Source organism: Triturus cristatus, chromosome 10 (assembly GCF_964204655.1).
Source record: "Triturus cristatus chromosome 10, aTriCri1.1, whole genome shotgun sequence".
NCBI lineage: Eukaryota > Metazoa > Chordata > Amphibia > Caudata > Salamandridae > Triturus > Triturus cristatus.
In genome coordinates, this window is record NC_140593.1 from 1,206,914,101 (window position 1) to 1,206,935,287 (window position 21,187).

The window sequence follows — 21,187 nt, forward strand, 5'->3', positions numbered from 1 at the left end:
AAATGTGCTCTGGCAGCACCAGATCCGCTGTAATGCACGTGCTCGTGGGCACGCAGGTCCGATGACAGTGTGGGGGTGCTCAGCTTCTCAAGAAGTAGTTAGGCATCTGAAACCCAAAGCGGCGCCCCGCTGACGGCAGGCATGTTCTGTCCTGTGATTCTTAGACAGCTGCTCTGCACACACGGGAGGGAGGCCAGGCGTGCAGCTGCAGTACCGCCATCCCCCACCCGGGGGCAGCACCGGGTGGGCTCGGCTGGCACTGGTGCGAGAGAGCCCCAGTCTGCGTCCACTCTCCAGCGCGCAGGAAGCACTCCGAGCCTCCTCCCAGCACCCACCGACCCCCTGGACATGTCGTATGCCGCGCCCGCCTCGGACCGTAGACCGGGCACCGACCCCAAGGACTCCCAGGCCACCGTCTACGTCATCGTGGGCTCGGGCTCCGACGCCGCCGTGCAGCTGCTCAGGTGAGACCCCCGGACCCGAGGGGGGCTTCCCCTGATGCGTGCCCTCACCCACCCCTGCTTCTCACAGAGACACCCCCAGGGATCGGAGCTGCCCTCTTTTTTAAACGTGGGGTTAACAGGGACCCCCACACTTCCCATGTGGGGCAAAGGAGCCACACACCCTCAGGGTACCCCACTTCATTCACCCCACCCCCCAAACATCTGGCTCTGGCCTCTGCCTGAACCCTGCAGTCTCTGGTAGCGAGGGCCGGATGCTGGCATCCCTCAGAACTACGCAGTAATAGGAAGAGAAGCTGGCGCCGTGCGGTGGTCACTGTCTGACCCGCTGTCCTAAGCAGTGCGCGCGCCATAAACCTTTAGTTGTGGTTACAATGAGGGCACCACTGGCAAGGGTGCCCCGCTGGCATTGAAACTGAGGGCTCCTTCTAATGCAGCTGACAGACCACGCTGGTGTTCACAACTGAGGGCACCACTGACTCTAGCTGTCAGACCCTCTGTCTTTAACCCTGAGGGCACCACCGACTCTAGCTGTCAGACCCTCTGTCTTTAACCCTGAGGGCACCACAGACTCTAGCTGTCAGACCATCTGTCTTTAACCCTGAGGGCACCACAGACTCTAGCTGTCAGACCATCTGTCTTTAACCCTGAGGGCACCACAGACTCCAGCTGTCAGACCCTCTGTCTTTAACCCTGATGGCACCACAGACTCCAGCTGTCAGACCCTCTGTCATTAAAACTGAGGGCACCACAGACTCTAGCTGCCAGACCATGCTGATGCTAAAACTGAGGGCACCACAGACTCTAGCTGTCCGACCCTCTGTCTTTAACCCTGAGGGCACCACAGACTCTAGCTGTCAGACCCTCTGTCTTTAACCCTGAGGGCACCACAGACTCTAGCTGTCAGACCCTCTGTCTTTAACCCTGAGGGCACCACAGACTCTAGCTGTCAGACCCTCTGTCTTTAACTCTGAGGGCACCATAGACTGTAGCTGTCAGACCCTCTGTCTTTAACCTTGAGGGCACCACAGACTCTAGCTGTCAGACCCTCTGTCTTTAACCCTGAGGTTAAAGACAGAGGACTCTAGCTGTCAGACCCTCTGTCTTTAATCCTGAGGGCACCACAGACTCTAGCTGTCAGACCATGCTGATGCTAAAACTGTGGGCTCCGCCTACCGGTAGCTGTCAGAACCCTCTGCCATTAAAACTGAGGGCTCCGCCTACTGGCATGTATCCAGCCCCGTTTTCATGAAGTCTGAGGGCACCACACTGACATCTATCAGGCCCCTTTGTCCTTAAGACTGAGGGCACCAAACGGTGCCAGCAGACCAGCACCCCAATTTCCACTGAACCCGAGGGCAGCTGCCCCGCCCCTCAGCAGTGTACGCGTGGAGGAGGGGTGGGCTTGGTGGCACCCGTGGGTGGCGTGAATTCCAAGGTCCCCACAGTATATTGCCTGGGGCCCTTAGGTGTACCTTACCCACTGCCGTAAACACGGCCTCCGTCTCTGAAGTCCTCGGACACCCCCAGAGAGCGGTGGGGGCGCTCTGCACGATGGATGTAGGTCGAAAAGCCTGCCTTTTGTTATTTTATAATGTTGGGGTACAACCCCCCCAATACTGCTCCCCTACTGTATCCCAACATTCTAGGGCCCGGGCTTGGCACCACCCCTCCACCACAGGCTGGAGGGCTAGGATTGCTTGCTGTCCACCTGAGGTTCAAAGTGTCCCACCCCCCCCCTTCCCTCTCAACCTGGTTCCTGCACCCGGGTCTGAACTGGGGTACCACCAGAAGCCCATGGAGGGTGCCCAGGAGCCTTGTGCATATCCCTGCGCGTGCGCCAGTGTGCCCAGGAGCATTGTGGACACCCCTGCGTGTGCGCCAGTGTCTATGCCAGTGTGCACATGGGCCTTGTGCACAGCCCTGCGTGTGCGCCAGTGTGCGCATGTGCCTTCCGCAGATCCCTGCGCGTGCCCCTCCAGTGTCTGTGCCCATGGGCCTTGCCCAGATCCCTGCGCGTACGCCTCCACTGTCTATCCCACTGTGGCCATGGGCCTTGCCCAGATCCCTGCGCGTGCGCCTCCAGTGTTTATGCCAGTGTGCCCATGGGCCTTGCCCAGATCCCTGCACGTGCGCCTCCAGTGTTTATGCCAGTGTGCCCATGGGCCTTGCCCAGATCCCTGCACGTGCGCCTCCAGTGTCTATGCCAGTGTGGCCATGCCCAGATCCCTGCACGTGCACCTCCAGTGTTTATGCCAGTGTGGCCATGGGCCTTGCCCAGATCCCTGCACGTGTGCGCCTCCAGTGTCTAGTGTGCCCATGGGCCTTGCCCAGATCCCTGCGCGTGCGCCTCCAGTGTTTATGCCAGTGTGCCCATGGGCCTTGCCCAGATCCCTGCACGTGTGCCACCAGTGTGCCCATGGGCCTTGCCCAGATCCCTGCGCGTGCACCCCCAGTGTCTATGCCAGTGTGGCCATGGGCCTTGCCCAGATCCCTGCACGTGCGCCTCCAGTGATTATGCCAGTGTAGCCATGGGCCTTGCCCAGATCCCTGCACGTGCGCCTCCAGTGTTTATGTCAGTGTCCCCATGGGCCTTGCCCAGATCCCTGCGCGTGCGCCTCCAGTGTCTAAGCCAGTGTGCCCGTGGGCCTTGCCCAGATCCCGTCGCTAGTGTATATGCCAGTGTGCCCAAAGGCCTGCGCGTGCGCCTCCAGTGTCTATGCCGGTGTGCTCAGAGGCCTGCGCGTGCGCCTCCAGTGTCTATGCCGGTGTGCTCAGAGGCCTGCGCGTGCGCCTCCAGTGTCTATGCCGGTGTGCTCAGAGGCCTGCGCGTGCGCCTCCAGTGTCTATGCCGGTGTGCTCAGAGGCCTGCGCGTGCGCCTCCAGTGTCTATGCCGGTATGCTCAAAGGCCTGCGCGTGCGCCTCCAGTGTCTATGCCGGTGTGCTCAGAGGCCTCCCGCAGAAACATGTGATTGTTATTTTGTTTATGTCGATTTCTGGGGCAGAGGCGCCAGCCCAGAAGGTGCCACCCCAGGCTTACCAGTTCTTCTTGTGTGATCTTGGTCATAGAACGGTTATGTACTGTCACTCGTGAGAGGGTCCCTACACGGATTTAACCACACAATGGAGTGAAGGACATAATGTGCCCTTAGGTAGAGTGTGCTGTTATTACTAAGCTTTGATTAAAAAACGACCAGAGAATGGTAGCGCGCGATCCTCTGCATTACACTACAGTTTGCAGAGTTTTGAAGACCATTCAACACTAGTCGATGTGCGTCAAACTTATCACTGAGCGCTGCTGCACCAGGACGGACGTGCGTCACATGGAAAGTGTGCCCGTGCGTTGTACCGGGGTTACCGAAGTGCACAAGTCCTAAAAAAAGAAGTGGGGGGACTAACCAAGCTAGGCAGTATGCAAGTGACATTCATGATGTATGAAATCACAGCGCGACATCATGGCGCGGCTTCACAGGAAGTGACATCACAACCCATGACCTCACAGGAAGTGACATCAGAGCTTAACACCTCACACATATGTTTCTCAGGTCTATCATGAATACATTTCAACTCATTACGAGATTTAACAAATTAGTTTTTGCATCGGGGTTGTGCCTAAAAAGTGACGCATCCCGCCTCAACTTATACATTTATTTTGTAAAAACTCTTCCACAAAGAAATTGGAATCAAGGAAAAACGTGAAAGTAAACCTGCTCTGCTTAATTGGTTGCAAAATCCACACTTTTAAATATCTTAAGGCTATAAAAAATAAAATAATGGTATTTAAAATTTTATTTGTGTAGATACTAGGACAGATCGGCGCATTTGACATTCTTACAGCGCATGCATATCCCTTCTATACAGGGATTGAAGACAGTAACAAGCATTTGCAATGCAATCGGTCTCGCCTTTGGGACCTTATATGTATTTAGTTATGCAGCACATTAGCCTGGGTGCTGAAACATCTACTGTTCTTTAACATGGAGGGAAAGTAGGCACCAAACTGCGTGACACGCCAGGTATGGGAACACATGGAGAGAAATATTGCGTTTCAGCGGGAAATGTGTGCTTACCAGAATATTGTATAAACTATGCAAGTATGCGCAGTGGAGTACTGCAAAAACTGCCACAGTGGCTGGCCTTGTGCGCTTTGAAATGCTCTATTCCGAAACAAGATTTACTGAACTATACTCCCACCTCACCACTTCTGAAGCCGTGACAAACAAAGTAGTGTCGCAATTTGCTTTATGATGAGATCCTGAAACTTCCCTGTAAAGCAGTTATTAATCCCATCAGGTTTTTACCAATGTTATTAGGGCTACATGCTTTTAAAATAACCATTGCCAACTTCCACAATGTGATTTAAAATGTGCTACTCTGTCATTTAAAATAAAATACCTCCTGACGCATGATCCCGCAGGGGGCGCTAATACGCTGAGTACGACTGGAAATGCGGGTGAGGAGTGATTGACGCTGCTACATTCTCTCATTGTATAGCTGCGCTCTCTTGCCCGGCGGAGACCGCATGGGTTCCGTAGAGGTTAAGGAGTGGGTTGGGATTAGTATATGGACAAGGTTTGTCTGCACTGCATGTATGGGGTCTCTGTCTTGATGGTTTTATTTTTTCACTCCTGCCCGAGTCGTTGACCGGACTCCGCAATTGCACAAGTGAAGCTATTTGTATATTTGTATTCTGGATTGTGTACCTCTCATAGTCATTGGTCCTTTGAACCTGCTGGCACTGTAACATTACTTTGTTAAATAATTGCTTAAAACCACAAATAAAGTAAAAAAAAAAAAGTCCTCAGGGTATGAACCACAAAACCTCCAGCAAGAGGTCTTTACATCCCATCAAAGTTTTGTACAATGCTGTGGGCCATGCCAGTTTCGTAGATCATATTCAGCACTAACGTTTCAGAACAAAGCATGGGGGGGACAGGCACGAATATGACCCTAAATAACAGACGACGAGACACATGTTTGATACTTTAAATGACTGGGTGTGAAAGATATCCCAGTTGCCTTGGTGAAGGTGACTATTTAAGACCAGGAGCATTTTGGCTCAAATTTTAGGATTTTTTTTAAATGTGGCATTTGGGCCCTCTCCCTAAAATATCATACAAAACAATTATGGCACACAAGCACTTCATGTGATGGGACTCGCTGCGCCTCTGCTTAGATCGAAATGTGTGCCTTAGTACGTCTGAGCCCCACTTCCCTCTAGAGAACGTTAAACTTTACACTTATTTAGCACATAAGACTAGGGGGTTTAAACTAAAATGTTGCTCCCCGCTTCTGAATTTTTTTAATACGGGAATCCTGAAAGGCTTTGTACGACACAATGAAATGCAAGTAAAACATGGACTCTGTGAAACTTTGAGCACCTATTGACACTTAGTGAGAATACCAGTTCCGATCAACTTCACCAGCCGTTCTCCTCCCCCCCCTTCCCCGCCAAGGCGTAATTAGTAAGGAGTGCACCTCGTCCTGACCTCCGTCCGCCTCCCTCTTCTACTAAAGCGCAGCAGAGATGTTAAGTCATTCCAGGTTACGTGTGAGTTTTTTTTCTAGGTTTTCATATTGCATTTTGTAACTTTAACTTGTCATTTCCAAAATGTATGCAGCCGCAGAGTGCAAAGAAAAATAGCTGCCACCAATGTCAAAGTAAATGGAATAGCCCAAGCATGTTCAGCGTTAAACTACAGTGCAGATCAGCAATGTGCCCGCTCACACCTAAATACAGGGGCGGGCGTTGGTTCATTGCGTTCCCTAAGATGACAGAAGACTAGCCCATGAAGCCGCACCACACCGAATTCTTATTCACTATGCCCGGCGGGGGCAACCGCTTCGCCTCGTCCGCCACCATCCCCACTATAGCTGGCGTCTAACCTCAGATGAAGGACAACACTGGGGAGGCGCAAGGACGACATGCTGCTTGTGCTTCACCCAAAGCCGCAAATTTCCCTGTGCAGGCAGCAACGGTAAAGCCCTTTGAAAGCCGAGAAAGAGGCGGCCATCTTGGAACATTAATGTTTTCATTAATTTTTAAATGTGGCTGCTAACTCGAAGAATCCCTATGCGCTATAACGAGAGTAAATTTCTTGTTATTTTACAGTTTTCTGTTGGTTGAAAATCGTGTTTCAAATAAGCTCATACTCATCACTATAATATCACGCGCTTACATTGAAGTACAACAAAAAATAAATCGCGCTTGCCTCAGTATGCACCGTGTTTTCCAAAACATGTAGGCACAACTTGCCAAACGTAATTTCTGCTTCAAAAACACACTCGGCACTAGCTGTCAATATGATGCGTTTGCCTCAAGCTCCAAAAACAAATTCCATGCCTGGATACACAATCGGCACCAGCTGAAACGTTTGAAGTGTGTTAATATCACCCACTATACGTGCTGTAAAACACACTCAGCAGAGGCGGTAAGATTTTTACTCTAACAATATCACGCGCTTGACTCCAACAAAAAACAAGTGATCTGTCCCTCCGATGACCCGCCCTCCCTCCCACACAGGCGCTTGCAGAGCCCCCACTGCTCCCCAGTCCGCTTTCACTTTCGTCCTTTACGAAAGCTTTCTTGTCTTTATGGGGCCATATGTTTGAAACACAATGCCCCATAAAGATAAGAAAAGCTTTTACCACAGACGTAAAGGAACCGAGCCAGTCCAACTGGGACGGCTCTAAAAGAGAAAATGTACGTCACTAGACGCTCTTTTCCAATGGCTGGCCACCGTTTAGCATAAACGGTGACGCCAGCTAATGGAAAAGAGGGGCGGGGCTTAAAGCCCACTAGAGAAATCTCCTCTAACTCATTAAATCTCGCCAGCGAGACTGCGCATGTCTGCGCAGTCTACGCCAGGCGACACCTAAAAAGCACTCCTCTCTCAAGTATTTGTGAAGAGATAACAGCCCCCTCGCAATGCAAGCACAGCTGAATGCATCCCGGTGCCTGGAAATTACACCGGTGCAAGTACATCATATTTCAATCGGGCCCAGCTTCTTGCAGGGTGGACAGCGTCCACCCTGTGAAAATAGTGGGTGGACTCCGTGGACCCGCATGTACCCCAGACTTGTGCCCTTGTTACTGCGTGCTGTCATAGGATAAAACTTGTGCAGTGCGCCTTTGCATTGTATTGTTGTTACTGCATTCTGTTAGCAAATGTTTGACAGGCGATGTTCTGACAAGTGCCAGACGAGATAACAAGTGCCAGAAAAGTTCAGGTAATCTGTGTGTTGTCCTGTCATTGGCAGTGCTTAATTTGTAAAAAAAATAAAATTCCAGGGCTCTCGTCAGGAGGCCAATGCAGCTTGCACCAGTGGCGGACGGTTTGGGGGAGGGGTTTAAAATAAGAAAAAAAACGTACCTGCTTGCAGCGTCCCTCATCGTCTCTTCAGGCCAGATCAGGGAAGCAGGAAGCACCAGGCTCCCCTTAGCCAATCACAATGCTGCAATGCAGAGTTGTGATTAGTTTGAGAGCTGTGGTTCGGCGCTCAGCCAGGGACTGGGGGCCTGGGCATGTTCTCCACCTATGCTGTAATGCAGCCTGCATGGAGAACATGCAAAGTGCGCATGAATGTTTGGCCGGCCAGAGAGAGCCGAGCCGGCCAAGCATTCATGTGCACTTGGAGCAGCCCCCCGCATAAATTGATAATAACAATCAGTTATTAATATTTTATGTTTCCTTTATTTAAATTGCTATAGCGATGCTCCTCCACCTTAGCGGAGGAGCCACCACTGGCTTGCACCACACACACTGCCACTGTCAGCACTGCCAATCACTGTACTTACACAACTACTAACCATCACACTGGTACAAGTGTGACAATTCAGACAGTTTGAGGCCCCCAAAGCTATAAGAATGGCTCGGGCTGCAGGTAATAGTCATTTTTAGGTCTCGCCTGACCCAGCGCTTGCGCTGGTCTGGCGAGACTTTAAGTAAGGGCTTCAAAAAATGCTTCCGACGGCCACAGCTTGCAGTGCATGTGCGCGGGCAGAGGCGCCATATGGCGTGATTACTGCTGCACGCGCACCACTCGCGCACATGCACTGCAAGCTGTGGCCGGCGGTAGCATTGTTCCCTCCCGATCAAGCAAAACTGTTGCCTATGGAGTCCTTTCAGCACCCAACGTGCCATCTGGTGCCAATAAGCTTTGCGTGTTTTTTTTTTCCCAGTCCCCCCGGGGCACAAGCAGGCATCCACTTCTGTCTTTTTTGCTGCGATCAGCTGTCCTGACAGAAGTGGATGCCGGCTTGTGCCCCGGGGGAACTGACAGCAAAAACAAGCATGCATCCACTTCTTTTTGCTGCGATCAGCTTGTCTTTGTGATTCAGACCCTCTACAATACGCTTTGATTGTGAAAATGGATCCTTCTGTCATATTTGACAACGTGTATTGCGCAGATCTTTTGCAGTAGGTCCCAACCGTTCGCACAGTGCTCTGAGGCAAACGATAAGCAGTGGGCGCTATAAAAACACGAGAAATATGAATAAAACTATACATTTCCGAAACGTGTTATGTTCGATCCGCCAATGCCTGGTATCGTCCCTGTAAACAAGTCCCCATCTGCAGTGGTGAGTGACAGTAAACCTCCTGAAAGTAACTCGCGACCAGATGTGCAGTAATAAACCCACTGGAGGGTGTAACATCTGGGAAGTCTTAGGGGGCGCGCCCCAGAGATGTATCAAACAGGGAGGGGGCAGACTCGACAGATATAAAGCTGTACTTCAGAAGAGCGCCTATGCTAGAAGCCTTTCATCTGTAAACACCATCTTCCTCCACTCCTCCTGTGTGGATGAAACTTTGTGCTTTTATCAGTACACTGGAAAATGATCTCAAACACACAGTGACAATGCTCACCCTGCCAGGTAACACGCGCTTTATCATACATTACATGCAAAAAGTACAACACACGAGTGGGACTAAGGAGTGCTTTAGTTCAATGACAATTAGTGATTAGCACCAAAAATGTAAACGTCCAAGTCCTCATTACTTTATGTACAATTAATGTACCGCAGAAATTGGACCCGCAGCCAAAAATGCCTTCATCCTGGGTCAAAGAAACAGGATAAGCGTCATCTTTTCCCACCTGGAAAATGTATTCCTGCAAAAAGGCGCAGTCTGGATCTTTCCAGGCTGGGAAAAGGAAAAAGTTCACCTACATATTTATTTGGGATTCGTAGGATGGGCTTGTTTCACAGGGAAATGTTTCCCACACTTGGTGGGGGGGGGGGGGGAAGAACACGTGCGTTTGCACATTTCAGCCTTCTATACTCGGGCGGGTCGTCTGCCGTATACATTGCCCAGATGAGTGGAACATGCTGGGCGAGGAGCAGGGGTGTAGCTGCTATTAATGTAGTAGGTGCAGAGGCACCGGGGCCCAAAGATGTGAGAGCTCACTGCACTCTATTCAACGGCCAGCTTTTTGCCATCGAACCGTGTGGTAGGTGGGCCCACATTCCATGCTTGAATTGGGGCTCTCCCTGTAAATGAGCAATTCCTACAGGTTTATAGATGTAGTCTCGGGAATAGGATGTAGATTACTGGCTAGAGTGGCCAACTTAGAAGCTGGTGAACTGGGTGCGAAGTTCGGCAGGAGACTCCACATTCTGGGCAAATCACTTAGGGAAATATTTACAAAATGTTGGCTTAGGTCAGTGCCTCAAGGCTTCTAGCAGTGCCGCCCTACGTCAAAAGAAAAGGGTAGAAATGTGACGTATCTAAAAGATATGGCGCATTCATGTCCTTACTGTCAGCGCCGGCACACAAACCGCAGCCGAGCGCCAGTGCAGACACCGGGGCATCTGTCTTATTGGCATGATTGTTTTAGTGCAGGAAGGAACACATTCCTTTACAAAAACAAGCATTGGCATAGCCAATAGGTCTCGCCTTTGGGACCTTATAAGTATTTAGTTATGCAGCACAATATCCTTGGGGCAGCAACATTAGCTGTTGCATGGTTAAACACTTATAAGGTCCCAAAGGCGAGACCTATTGGCTATGCCAATGCTTGTTTTATTGTATGTTTAATTAATATTTACATGTTGTTGTGGTCATCTTTAAATTAGCCAGACAGCTCCACCATGTGGCAGACTTTCACAAGCGCCGGTGTTGACAATTAAGTGATGGTGCCGAGCATTGGAAACCACTGGCTCAAATTAAGCACTGGCCATTGGTAGACACTGATAGAGGGGGTTGACGTAATTTGTAGAATGTCTGCACCCGTGCGTTGTTACTTCAGCATGTTGCAGAGCGTTGCACAGTCACATGCTTTACAGTTGGTACCGCACCCGCTTCAGCCGTGTCCAGCACAGGTCCGCTATGGGGAGATGGGTGAGTCCATGCCAGATTTTCAGGATCACCCAGTACAGGTGTACATATATTTACTCTACATAGAACTCATTTATGGAGTTAGTGGGTACTCTGAAACTCCAGCAAGGATTCTTCCCTCCTTGGCCTACGCTGGACCGAAAAGTTTGGGTGAGATGCCATATCAATGGCGACGTGGCGCTGTACAAGAATCTGTTAACGTAAAGTGTAGAATCAAGTGAGTGCCCTGCTCACCCCCCCTTGGTGCCCCGCCTCTCCGTCTACCACCCATCGCACCCTACGCCAACCAAGGCGGCAAGCTAAAGTGACACTTTTTTTAGAAGAGCGTATAATAGTGTCACTATGTGCAAGCCTTATGGGGAGAGATTTTGTCCGGTTCCGCAGCTCGCGCCTGTAAGAAGACTTTGTATCCAGTGCTGAAGGCCATGTCCTCCTACAGAGCCAATGGCAATAAATGCATCAGCAGTGTGCAGTGTGGCCGGTGGGGGACAGAGGCATCGATGGTTTAAAGCTTGACAGTTTGCGTCCAGCTCTAGAGGCTACATCTGGAGTACTGCGTCCAGCTGTAGAGGCCCCGTCTGGTGTACTGCGTCCAGCTCTAGTGGTCCCATCTGGAGTACTGAGTCCAGTTCTAGAGGTCGTCTGGAGTACTGCATCTAGCTCTAGTGGCCCAGTCTAGAGTACTGAGTCCAGTTTTAGAGGACCCATCTGGAGTACCGCGTCCAGCTCTAGAGGTCCCATCTAGGGTATTGTGTCCAGTTATAGAGGCCCCATCTTGAGTACTGCGTCCAGCTCTAGAGGCCTTATCTGGAGTACTGTGTCCACTTCTAGAGGCCCCATCTGGAGTACTGTGTCCAGCTCTAGAGGCCCCATCTAAATTACTAGAGGCCCCATCTGGAGTACTGTGTCCAGCTATAGAGGCCCCATCTGGAGTACTAGAGGTCCCATCTGGAGTACTGGGTCAAACTCTAGAGGCCCCATCTGGAGTATTGTGTCCAGTTCTGGAGGCCCCATCTGGTGTACTGCGTCCAGCTCTAGAGGCCCCATCTAGAGTACTGGAGGCCCCATCTGGAGTACTGCGTCCAGCTCTAGAAGCTACATCTGGAGTACTGCGTCCAGCTCTAGAGGCCCCATCTGGAGTACTGCGTCCAGATCTGCAGGTCCCATCTGCATTAGTGTGTCTGAGACACCTAGACTGTGGCATCCACTTCTAGAAGCCCCGTCTGGATGGTAGAGTCCCCTTCCTGAGGAATAATCTGCAATATGGTGTCTAGAGCTCCCTTTTTTACTGGTGTTTACTTCTAGAGGCGCTGTCTGGTCTACGGACTCCACCCTCGCAGGCCCCACTTCCTCTGATGACTTGTGTCTTTATCAAGACAGATTTTCAAGATTGTTCCCGATTCTGTGGGTCTCTTCACTAATACAGTGTCCATTTCTGGATACCACACAGAGCACTGCGTCCAGTCTGAGTGCCCCCCCTCTCCAGAATGTTAAGCAGAGACTGGAGGCAGTCCAGAAAGACCCTCGTCTCCGGAAGACTTACCAGTGGCTGGGAATATTTCAGAGAGGCCCTTCTCTCCAGAAGGTTTACCAAAGTCTGGATATAGTCTAGAGAGGGCCCGAAAATTACCGGCTTATTGCTTTATTAGATGTTGAGGCGAAAGCATATGCCAGAATACTTTTGAAAGAACAGGAAGCCTGGGCAACAGATAATAACATTCTTCCCCCTTTTCAAACAGGATTTAGGGCCCAAAGCTCTACCACCGATAACATCTTAGTACTGGGCCATCTGTCTAACCGCGCTACCCAGCCATCTCTGTTACCACTTTTCTGCTGTTTTGTGGTCTATAGTGCAGCTTTTGATCGGGTCGATCGTGGGAAGCTGTGGGAAAAGCTGCATTCCTGGGAAATTCCCCAACAGCTGCTAAAGGCCATAATTTCTCTATATCAGGGGTCCTGGGTCCGTGTTAAAAATCAGTCAAACATTAGTCACCGCCAAGGTACCAACTAATAACGGTCTAAAACAAGGGTGCGTACTAGCCCCTATACTTTTTAATCTGTACACAGCTGACCTGGGGAAAGCGCTGGAGGGGGCACGTCTACGGCCTCCAAGACTGGGGAATACGCGGCTTCAAATACTCCAGTATGCAGACGACATCGTAATAATGGACCACACGAGAAACGGCTTACAGAAGGCCCTAAAAGCTTTGCACGGATATAACCAACAGAGTAAACTCCTGGTGAATCAGGAGAAGACCAGGATACTTATATTCGGGAAGTACCCACGAAAGAAGACCACATACTGGCGACTTGGGGCCCTGCAAATCAAAACAAGTATGAGCTACAACTATGTGGGCTTCTGGCTCTCAGAAGGGGCAAAACCTACAGCCCACCTGAAACATCTGAGAAGGAAAGCGGCTGGCATCATTTTTTCCTTAAAAAGCCTTAACCAGCGACTTCACAGTCCAACTGCTGAACCCATTTTGAAAGTTCTTAAGGCAAAATTAGTGCCCTCTCTTAATTATGGCCATTTAGTTTTTCCCGGTGCCTTCAATAAGTTCCTCGCAAACCATCACATTTTGGCTTATAAAAAGGTCCTAGCTCTCCCTAGACAGGCCCGGAGCGCAGGAGTACGGCTGGAGCTGGGTCTCACCCGTCCGAACATCACTTGTACAGGTGATTTAATAAAATACTATATCAGGACTACGTGAGCTCCAGAATTGTCATTAAAAAGACAAACTAAAACACTCTTCGAAGAGGAGGGCTCCCCATGGCAGGTGCACTTGGCAGCAGCCACTAGATTACTGGATGTTGACGTCCAAACTCTGCACAACCCTGACATCCCACTAATAGCCTGGAGGAAAACAGTGAATACTCGGGCAAAGAGAATATCTTTTGAAAGGGACCTGGAAAGCCTGCATCGCCAATTCAATCTTTCCTCACTGGACTCCTCATACACCATGGGAAAACCGCAGCCCTACCTTGAGCAAGCTCTGACAGTCCTGGCTCAGGGAAGATTCACCTACACAAGACTTCTCGCTCTCCCATCATGGATTTTAACTCAACTTGGTCCCGGCAGGACAATTCAGTGGCTTGCCGACTCTGCAGCTACCACCGTGAACCCTGGCTCCATCTGTTGGGCTGTTGCCCAAAGTGAGTCAGTGAGTGGCAGCGCTTGGTTCTCCCCATCTGTAGATTGCTTGGCCTACAAAGTTGCAGGGAAGTTTCAGACCTGTGCTTCTCCGCTAAAACATCTCAAATTGCGGCCCGACTAAGGAAATTCACAGACGCAATCTGAGCCGCACTGAAACTGAAAACTGAGTCATAACAGCATTCTGTCGGCCATCAAGCAAGAGAGACTATGATAAAACCTTTCCTCAAGTCCAATGCACAACACCTTACTGCTAGATAGGATAATAGTTCTAGTAATAGTCCTTCTTACTATTTTAATTGTTTTAAACGTCTTTTCATTCTTATCTAACTGTGTGAGATTTTAAACAAGCTTTTTTTGTTCATTGATAAAATATTGTAACAATTTTAATTAATTGAACAATAAAGATTCATTACAGATAGAGAGGGCCTTTTTTCCCAGAAGGTTTACCAGAGGCTGGGAATATTTCAGAGAGGCCCTTCTCTCCAGAAGGTTTACCAGAGGCTGGAGATGGTCTAGAGAGGGCCTTTTCTCCAGAAGTCTTCTTCTCTCATAGGTTTACCAGAGGCTAGAAGCAGTCTAGAAAGAGCCCCTCCCCAGAAGGTTCAGCAGAAACCGACAGTCCACAGAAGCCTTCCTCTCTAAAAGATTCACCAGAGGCGAGAGATAGTCCAGAGAGGCCCTCCACTACAAAAGGTTTACCGGTGGCTGGAAATAGTCTAGCGATGGCCCAGTCCCCTGAAGGTTTACTAGAGGCTGGAGGTAGTCTAGGGAGGTCTTCCTCTCCAAAAGGTTTACCAGTGGCTGGGAATAGTCTACAGATGGCTCAGGCCCCAGAAGGTTTACTAGAGGCTGGAGGTAGTCCAGAGAGGTCTTCCTCTCCAAAAGGTTTACGGGTGGCTGGAAATAGTCTAGCGATGGCCCAGTCCCCAGAAGGTTTCCTAGAGGCTGGAGGTAGTCCAGGGAGGTCTTCCTCTCCAAAAGTTTTACCAGTGGCTGGGAATAGTCTACAGATGGCCCGGGCCCCAGAAGGTTTACTAGAGGCTGGAGGTAGTCCAGAGAGGTCTTCCTCTCCAAAAGGTTTATGGGTGGCTGGAAATAGTCTAGCGATGGCCCAGTCCCCAGAAGGTTTACTAGAGGCTGGAGGTAGTCCAGGTAGGTCTTCCTCTCCAGAGAGGGGGCCTCCTCTCAGAAGGTTTACTAGAGGCTGGAGGTAGTCCGGGGAGGTCTTCCTCTCCAGAGAGGGGGCCTCCTCTCAGAAGGTTTACTAGAGGCTGGAGGTAGTCCGGGGAGGTCTTCCTCTCCAGAGAGGGGGCCTCCTCTCAGAAGGTTTACTAGAGGCTGGAGGTAGTCCACGGAGGTCTTCCTCTCCAGAGAGGGGGCCTCCTCTCAGAAGGTTTACTAGAGGCTGGAGGTAGTCCAGGGAGGTCTTCCTCTCCAGAGAGGGGGCCTCCTCTCAGAAGGTTTACTAGAGGCTGGAGGTAGTCCAGGGAGGTCTTCCTCTCCAGAGAGGGGGCCTCCTCTCAGAAGGTTTACTAGAGGCTGGAGGTAGTCCAGTGAGGTCTTCCTCACCAGAGAGGGGGCCTCCTCTCAGAAGGTTTACTAGAGGCTGGAGGTAGTCCAGGGAGGTCTTCCTCTCCAGAGAGGGGGCCTCCTCTCAGAAGGTTTACTAGAGGCTGGAGGTAGTCCGGGGAGGTCTTCCTCTCCAGAGAGGGGGCCTCCTCTCAGAAGGTTTACTAGAGGCTGGAGGTAGTCCGGGGATGTCTTCCTCTCCAGAGAGGGGGCCTCCTCTCAGAAGGTTTACTAGAGGCTGGAGGTAGTCCGGGGAGGTCTTCCTCTCCAGAGAGGGGGCCTCCTCTCAGAAGGTTTACTAGAGGCTGGAGGTAGTCCAGGGAGGTCTTCCTCTCCAGAGAGGGGGCCTCTTCTCAGAAGGTTTACTAGAGGCTGGAGGTAGTCCAGGGAGGTCTTCCTCTCCAGAGAGGGGGCCTCCTCTCAGAAGGTTTACTAGAGGCTGGAGGTAGTCCAGTGAGGTCTTCCTCACCAGAGAGGGGGGCCTCCTCTCAGAAGGTTTACTAGAGGCTGGAGGTAGTCCAGGGAGGTCTTCCTCTCCAGAGAGGGGGCCTCTTCTCAGAAGGTTTACTAGAGGCTGGAGGTAGTCCAGGGAGGTCTTCCTCTCCAAAAGGTTTACCGGTGGCTGGAAATACTCTAGCGTTGGCCCAGTCCCCAGAAGGTTTACTAGAGGCTGGAGGTAGTCCAGAGAGGTCTTCCTCTCCAAAAGGTTTACCGGTGGCTGGAAATACTCTAGCGATGGCCCAGTCCCCAGAAGGTTTACTAGAGGCTGGAGGTAGTCCAGGGAGGTCTTCCTCCACGGAAGTGAGGGCCTCCTCTCAGAAGGTTTACTAGAGGCTGGAGGTAGTCCGGGGAGGTCTTCCTCTCCAGAGAGGGGGCCTCCTCTCAGAAGGTTTACTAGAGGCTGGAGGTAGTCCAGGGAGGTCTTCCTCTCCAAAAGGTTTACCGGTGGCTGGAAATACTCTAGCGATGGCTCAGTCCCCAGAAGGTTTACTAGAGGCTGGAGGTAGTCCAGAGAGGTCTTCCTCTCCAAAAGGTTTACCGGTGGCTGGAAATACTCTAGCGATGGCCCAGTCCCCAGAAGGTTTACTAGAGGCTGGAGGTAGTCCAGGGAGGTCTTCCTCCACGGAAGTGAGGGCCTCCTCTCAGAAGGTTTACTAGAGGCTGGAGGTAGTCCAGGGAGGTCTTCCTCTCCAGAGAGGGGGCCTCCTCTCACAAGGTTTGCCAGAGGCTAGCAAAGCCTGGGCAGTCCAGAGACAGGCGCAGAGATGATGCATCATTGACAGTTCAAAGCCCCAGTGGGTAAGGAAAGGGGTTATGAGGTTCATAACTTCGCGTCAGAGGGGCCCTCGTCCTAGAGGCGATGGTATTGGGAGGAAGGCAGGGGCTCGGGGTGTTTTATCTGCGGGGCGCCCCGCAGGAGTGCAAACAGGATCCCTAATGTCGTTTACAAGCCCCGGGTGATAGATAGCGCCTACAGCCGAGTCAGCAGGCGCATCGCTGGAGACTGCACGGGGTCTGTCTGCATCCGACAGGAAGTGGGCGGGGCCTTATCCGCCTGCACCGTGCGCTCTTTGTAATCTACCCCAGCCGGACGCAGGGCCTGACTTTCACCTAATTGCATTCAGATGACCCCCCCCTCCCCAGCACTCCCAGATAGAGAAGGACCCCCCTCATCCCCGAGGGGACGGGAGGGATAAACTCGTCCTCCGATCCCCCCTCGTGGAAACCGCTGACAGCGCTGCTCGTGCTCACTGAAACCCCCCCATGCTTAGGGGGGAACACGGCACTATAAGGGGAAGTGGGGGACACGGCTGTAAGGGGAAGTGGGCTTCTCTGTCTGTGGTAAACACCCAGTCAGTCTCCCCCCAGGCCCTCGGTAATGAGAGCCAGCCAGCCCTTCATTTCCACCCCGGATATTCATTTTTTTAAACTTTTGATTTGACTAAAATTACACTCGCACTCTAGCGACTTTCAGTCTGCACGCTTCATTCTTTGTCTGTTGTGTCAGTCACGTTTCGCTTCACCCCCCCACAGCATGTGAATGGACCAGCCCACTTCATCCACTGGCTTGCTGCTACAGTCAGCCCCTTCTTCGGTTCAGAGGCCGGTAGGGTTGGGTCAGCTGCCGCCCTCCTTTGTTTGCAGCCTCCGGCCCACATTAAGAGTGGCCCCGTTTTTCACGATCGGAAACTTGAGGTTTGCAGTAATTAACACATTCTACACAATTTTCCCAGGTGAATTTCAGTATGTGTAATCTGTTGAAAATTACTGGGAGCAAAACTCGGTAAATGCAGCTTTTGGTGCAGAAGGCACCAACATTCTGATCGTTATTCCCCATTTTGAAAAACTTATGACTGCGCCTATTAGCAACAACAAAATTCGTTCCAGTGCATCGGTTTTTATCATGGTCGATAACTCGTCCCCTACCGTGCCACTCAGAATGACGGCCTAAGTCATGCCAACCTCTCCTTGTTTGAAAGTGAACTGGTGTCCAGCGCTGGTCCAAGTGGGCCAGATCCATGCCACCATTCGAGGAAAACCACTGACTCCGCAAATAAGTCGCATTCAGATCCCTAGTAGCAAATGTAGCTCACACCAACAAGCAGCAGCAGTGAGGATGGCTTTGTTTGATGTCTGGTTGGTTTTTGGAGTGCTGAGTGCCCCTTTGTCTCGTGATGTCTGGTTGGGTTTTGGGTTCTGTTGGCTTCCGTTGAGGGTTCAGGGTCTCACTTTGGCAATGTCTGATTTGGTTTTAGGTTCCGGAATGCCTCTTTCATAATGTTTGTTTGGGTATAGATTCCAGAATGTTCCTTTGGTTGGTTGTGTCTGGTTGGTTTTTGGATTCCAGAACATCCTTTTGGTGAAGTCTTTTAGGATTTTAGATTCTAATGTGCCTCTTTTCTGGTGTTTAGATTCCAGAAAGTCATTTTTATTTAGTCTTGCCTGAGACACCACATGCACTGTCACTTGCAAGACATTTTGTTGTCATATGAGGACTGGTGCTTAGAGTCTGCCCATTGCTCACCATTCGTTAGCTTCTTTGTCAGTCTCATTTGCTGGCTCCTGTTTGCTCAGAGAGTAGTGGCTTCACTTTCTGGACAGAAATGTTCCCCATCCCTGGAGCACAGACCAAGTTCTGATTCCTTTTTTCAGGAGTGTTCTTCCGCAGATTACACTTTCTGTCTTGGTCTGGGTTTTTAGGTCTCGCCTGACCCAGCGCATGCGCTGTTCTGGCAAGACTTATTGAGAGGGCTCCAAAAAGTGCTACCAGGCCAGCTAGAGCTACAATACCGCTTTGATGTTTGATCGTGATCGCGATCACTTTCACTTTTGCAGCCGCACGGCCGCTTTGCATAGCCAATAGGTCTCGCTTTTGGGACCTTATAAGTATTTAGTTATGCAACTGTTGCATAGCTAAACACTTATAAGGTCCCAAAGGCGAGACCTTTTGGCTATGCCAATGCTTGTTTTCTTCTACTTACAGCCTTTTGTAAGAGTAATGTGTTTTTAAGTTGTGCTGCTCCTGGTTTTGCTCTGCACTGTTGCTTTCAGCTGCTCGTTTCCTGTGTTCATTCCGTTTTACTTTTCATCCTCTCCCTTTCTACTCTTTGATGTAGCATTACAACACCAGCAGCCCACAGGCTGTTAGCATCGCTTTTAACAGATTGCAAAATACTTTAATGGCTTCGTTCTTTCTCTATTAAGTAGTCACTCTTTTAGTTTATAACAAAGTGCTTTTTTGGTGCATGGTTCGTTATTTATAGGATGTCTTATGCAATCAACAGGGTGTGTTTTAAATTGGTTTATGTTTTGCAAGATTATGGGTTGCAGAGAACATTCTTTTCTGATTGTTGGGCAGCTCCTACTGCGCTTCCTCCCGTCGCTTAATGTGTGTATTGTAACAAAGATTACATAACATATAATGACAGGCCATACCATACAGAGACCGGCCATACCTTACAATGACAAGCCATGACATAGTATTCCATACCACACACAATTTTCCATACAATCGTATTTTAATATTATTATATTATGATATATTTGTATAAACGTTGTACAACATGGCTGATAAAAAAATGACAAAGCCAATAGATTTTGCATATGTGATGACTATTGGCTATGCCAGTGCTTGTTTTAAATGTGTCTATTTGATCTCCAGGCCTAGGCTTCTAGCTTGATGTCCTACAGAGAGGAGTACATATTGTGCAGGTAAAATCTTACCTCTAAGGTAGACCCAGATATTAGATAACGGCCAAAGGGATCAACTCCAGGTAATTTACAGGCTAATAGATGAGCGGTGTGTTTCTAAAGTCCGGGGTATCGCTTTAGGAAGTGATGTCGTCTTTTTCCTGAATTACAGGACAGTGGGAGGAGGTGTGAAGTTTAAAAACTGTTCCAGATCTATTCAGATGGAAAGCTGGTCTTTTTAGGCAGAGCCTGACGGCAGTGCATGCATGCTGTTGCGACGATCTGTAATATCGTACAACAAGCATTGGCATAGCCAATAGGCTTCGCTTTTGGGACCTTATAAGTGTTTAGCCAGAGTTATTGGCTTCGCCAATGCCTTAAAGCTATGTTGTAGAGCAGTGTGGCTGCTGTGCATCAAGTTGAAAAGTTATAATAAGAAAGTGTTATAAGCATTTGCATTACCTTATATATAACCAATAAGACATTTTTGTCTGGGCATGACCTAAAAAATTAGGTACTGCATTTTTTTCAACGCCGACATACGGGTTTCCTGGAAAGTCTGCTCAGGCCTAAAGGAATGGGGCCAGTCCTGCCCAGGCTTGTAGCAAGGCTTGCCACCCACCCTTTGGGTGAGACTTGACGGGCCAAAGCAACACCCGTGCTACGCGGAGCTGATGCGGCCCTCTCTAAGAGGGGGAGGGGCACCTTCACTGCTCCTAAGAGTAAAGACACAAAAAAAGGCACAATGGCTTGGCCCTTCTAGCAGCTGCATCACGGCCTACTGCGGTATGTGCAAACATGTATCACCAAGCATGTGAACATTTAGGGAACAATGCATATAAATGCATATGCTCTATAAAGAGACGTTATCCCTCCCAACCCTCACAGTCCAGGCACGCAGCCACTGAGAGGCCTTTTCATACCAGAATTTACCAGATGACTCTGTGTCATTAGGAGTAACTATTCCAGTCTAGCCTGCAATGTAGCACCGTAGCAGTCAGCCGGGACTCCAACTCCCAGAATGCAGTGGGGTATCAAAGGCACGCTTTGGATTAGTCTATGGGACCCATGAAGGCACGTGCTGACCTGCTAATTTTCTGAGCCTAACACCCAAGGGAACGCTCGTGCTTTAGGTGTTATATATTGGTGGTATAAGCGCTAATAACTTAAAATTTAAGGTTGGAGAAAGAAAATCCCTTTAATCCGTTCCTTTAAAGAATACAGTCACCAAGCTGAGAAGGCAAGAAGTGACTGTATAGTGCATCAGCTGTGCAGGGTGGAGGGGGTGTTGTGTGTTCTCGCACTGCATTTTTGTGGACACCAGTGTCTTGGGGGACGCACTGATGTCACACCACATAGTTAGCGACAAAACATTAAAATGCCTGCTAGATCAGTTCCATCAATGTGGATGTGGCGTAACGGCTGGAGCGGCCAACTTTTAAACTGTGCCCTCTGGCATTTGATCTTGGTCTTT

At 50.1% G+C, this 21,187-nt stretch overlaps 1 protein-coding gene across 1 annotated transcript in view; it reads left to right on the plus strand.

Moving 5' to 3' along the window:
- The first annotated feature begins 283 nt into the window (after positions 1-283).
- Positions 284-21,187, plus strand: part of TFE3 (transcription factor binding to IGHM enhancer 3) — a 152,011-nt gene continuing 131,107 nt past the window's right edge. Inside the window, exon 1 of the mRNA XM_085629699.1 lies at positions 284-464. Coding sequence (XP_085485825.1) covers positions 349-464 — 116 coding nt within the window. The 5' untranslated portion in view covers positions 284-348. The remainder of the gene's footprint in view (positions 465-21,187) is intronic.